At 49.3% G+C, this 2219-nt stretch overlaps 1 protein-coding gene across 1 annotated transcript in view; it reads right to left on the reverse strand.

Moving 5' to 3' along the window:
- TEOVI_000362500 (Adenylate and Guanylate cyclase catalytic domain containing protein, putative) overlaps positions 1–1117 on the reverse strand; it is a gene marked incomplete at both ends in the record, with an annotated part of 1197 nt that extends 80 nt beyond the window's left edge. Inside the window, one exon of the mRNA XM_067226511.1 lies at positions 1–1117. Within this exon, the coding sequence (XP_067082612.1) occupies positions 1–1117 (1117 nt within the window).
- Between the last annotated feature and the right edge of the window lie 1102 nt (positions 1118–2219).

Here is a 2219-nt window from a genome sequence, read left to right on the forward strand (position 1 = left end):
ACTCAAGGAAGGCTGTGCGATTTTTGATCCAGCCATGGCTACGCAGTTCCCGCGCCAACACCTCTCCAGTAATCCAGCCGTTGATCGTCAGCTCCCCATCCCCGTCATTCTTTAGAAAGTGATCTGCATCATTGAAGCCACTCCACTCCTTGTATTCAGTCAAATAGTTCCTCATTTCAGTTTGAAAGCGCTTGATCGCTGCGAAGAAGCCGTCTACGGCAAGCGGGTTAGTGCCTGTCTGAATGACACGACGTGGAACAAACGGAGCATTCGCTTCTTCTAATGCCTCCTTCCATACTGATGCGATTGACTTCTGCATTAGTGAGGGAGCTAGGAGGAACGCATCCGCGGTACGCGGGTCAGCCACAAGCTTCTTGATAAACTTCTCGGTTTCTTCTTTCATGGTGGTGAGGAGAATGACAGCCTGTGGACGGTTCGCCGCGAATTCTTTCCATGCCGCCTCAAACTCCGCCGCTGAAATGCCCTGGTCGCCTTCATGGCTCTGAACAGTGAATGCACAACACGGTTCATATCCCAAGCGTGACAAAAAAAAAACAGCCTTCTCATATGTCGCACTACCCCCCATCGAACCCTCAAGATACATAAAGCCCAACCGGAGGACACGCAGGTAATTCACAGCATAGCGGATGAGGGCTATGAGTTCACCAGTCAGCTCCGGTCGAAGGAAATAAAGATTGGGGCGGTATGCCTCAAAACCAGCAGCGCCAGTCATAGGGGCGAAGCCGACAAGAGTGTGTTCCTCCAGCGTATCATACGAAGAAGAAGTGCTTTCCTCGCCCATGGGACCCAGCACAACCAGAAGGTTATTGTCATCTTCCAGGCCTCTTAAGTATTCCTTCAAGTACTCGTGTGCGGGGGTGTTGTAGGATGGGGGCCGTACCACCGAAACATCGACACCAGGGGCCATCACCCAACCTCGCGCGGCCAGGGATGCGTTAAAACCGGCATTGACAGCGTTAATATACTCCACAGGCCAGTTTTTACTGTACAACAGGGACAGAACCGTCACGGTTACTTGTACACCCCCGGCTTCCCTCGTCGGCGGCGATGCGGCACATGCTGACAGTAAAAACAACAGCAAGGCTGGTGCTTTCATGGCGGAAGGATTTATCCAGTTGCAGTCACCAGGGAACTGTTTCCCGGATCAGGAGACTTTGATATATATATATATATATATGTGTGTGTCGTTGCAGTGTCTTGTAGCGGTAACCCCGTCAACGCGCGGTGGCAGCTAAAGGGGGTTGTATAGCTCGAAACTGTTATGGCCTAAAAGACAGAGAGGAAAACAAACTGTTAATAGTAATTTATGACAGGAGGTAGTGAGAGTCATGCAACGCGACAGGGCTTTCTGGACTGCAATAGCTGTGCTCAAACATGTGGGGCCCGTCGCGACGAAGGGTGTACACGTATAGAAAACTGTACAGAAGCAAAGAAATACTAAACATCCCCAGCATCATTTCAGGTCGGGCCCCGAGGGAGAGGGCAGACGACCGACATAAACTCCCTCTTCACGTCACGCGAAGCACGTCGACAGGCAAGTGTTTCGGGGTTTACTAAGGACGCATGCCTCCTCCTTCATGTAGTGAGGGAGTTTGGGCAACCACTTCCAATGCACACAACATTTATATAACCACGGCGATGCACGTGATAGTTGCTTCCCAACAACAGTAAACTTCGTGTGTAGGAAAGGAAAGTAAAAAATGTGAAAAACTACCATCTAGCAGAAACCCCCCTTGAAACATACAAGTATCGAATAAAACAGTATTTACTCACCGCTGACGTAGCATCAGTACACCGTTGGCAATCAGCTCAACTGCACGAGCTTTACAGCCTTCACACGAACGACCAAGTAGCATTTCCTACAAGCATGTCCCCCCTCTTCCATAAACTACTACTAAGCTAAACACACCGCGTCCTCATAGGTATTATACCTAAAGAATTTGGCATGTGCGAAAAAGTGTTCACACGCAGTGGTCAGCTTTGTCTACTGGTGGTGTCAATCAACATAGCTGGTGATGTGTTTTTCAATGTCTTCAGCGTGCTTTACGAACTGGGTAATATGCTTCAAACGTAACCTCTGCACACCTACGCGTGATACGACTAGAACAAAGTGTGCTCCTTTGCATCAAAGAAAAAAAATAATCATTTCCATCCACCCACCTTTGCGATATGTACAGGGTATGAAAACGGCGCCCCTG

Source organism: Trypanosoma equiperdum (genome assembly GCF_001457755.1).
Source record: "Trypanosoma equiperdum strain OVI genome assembly, contig: ctg_771, whole genome shotgun sequence".
NCBI lineage: Eukaryota > Euglenozoa > Kinetoplastea > Trypanosomatida > Trypanosomatidae > Trypanosoma > Trypanosoma equiperdum.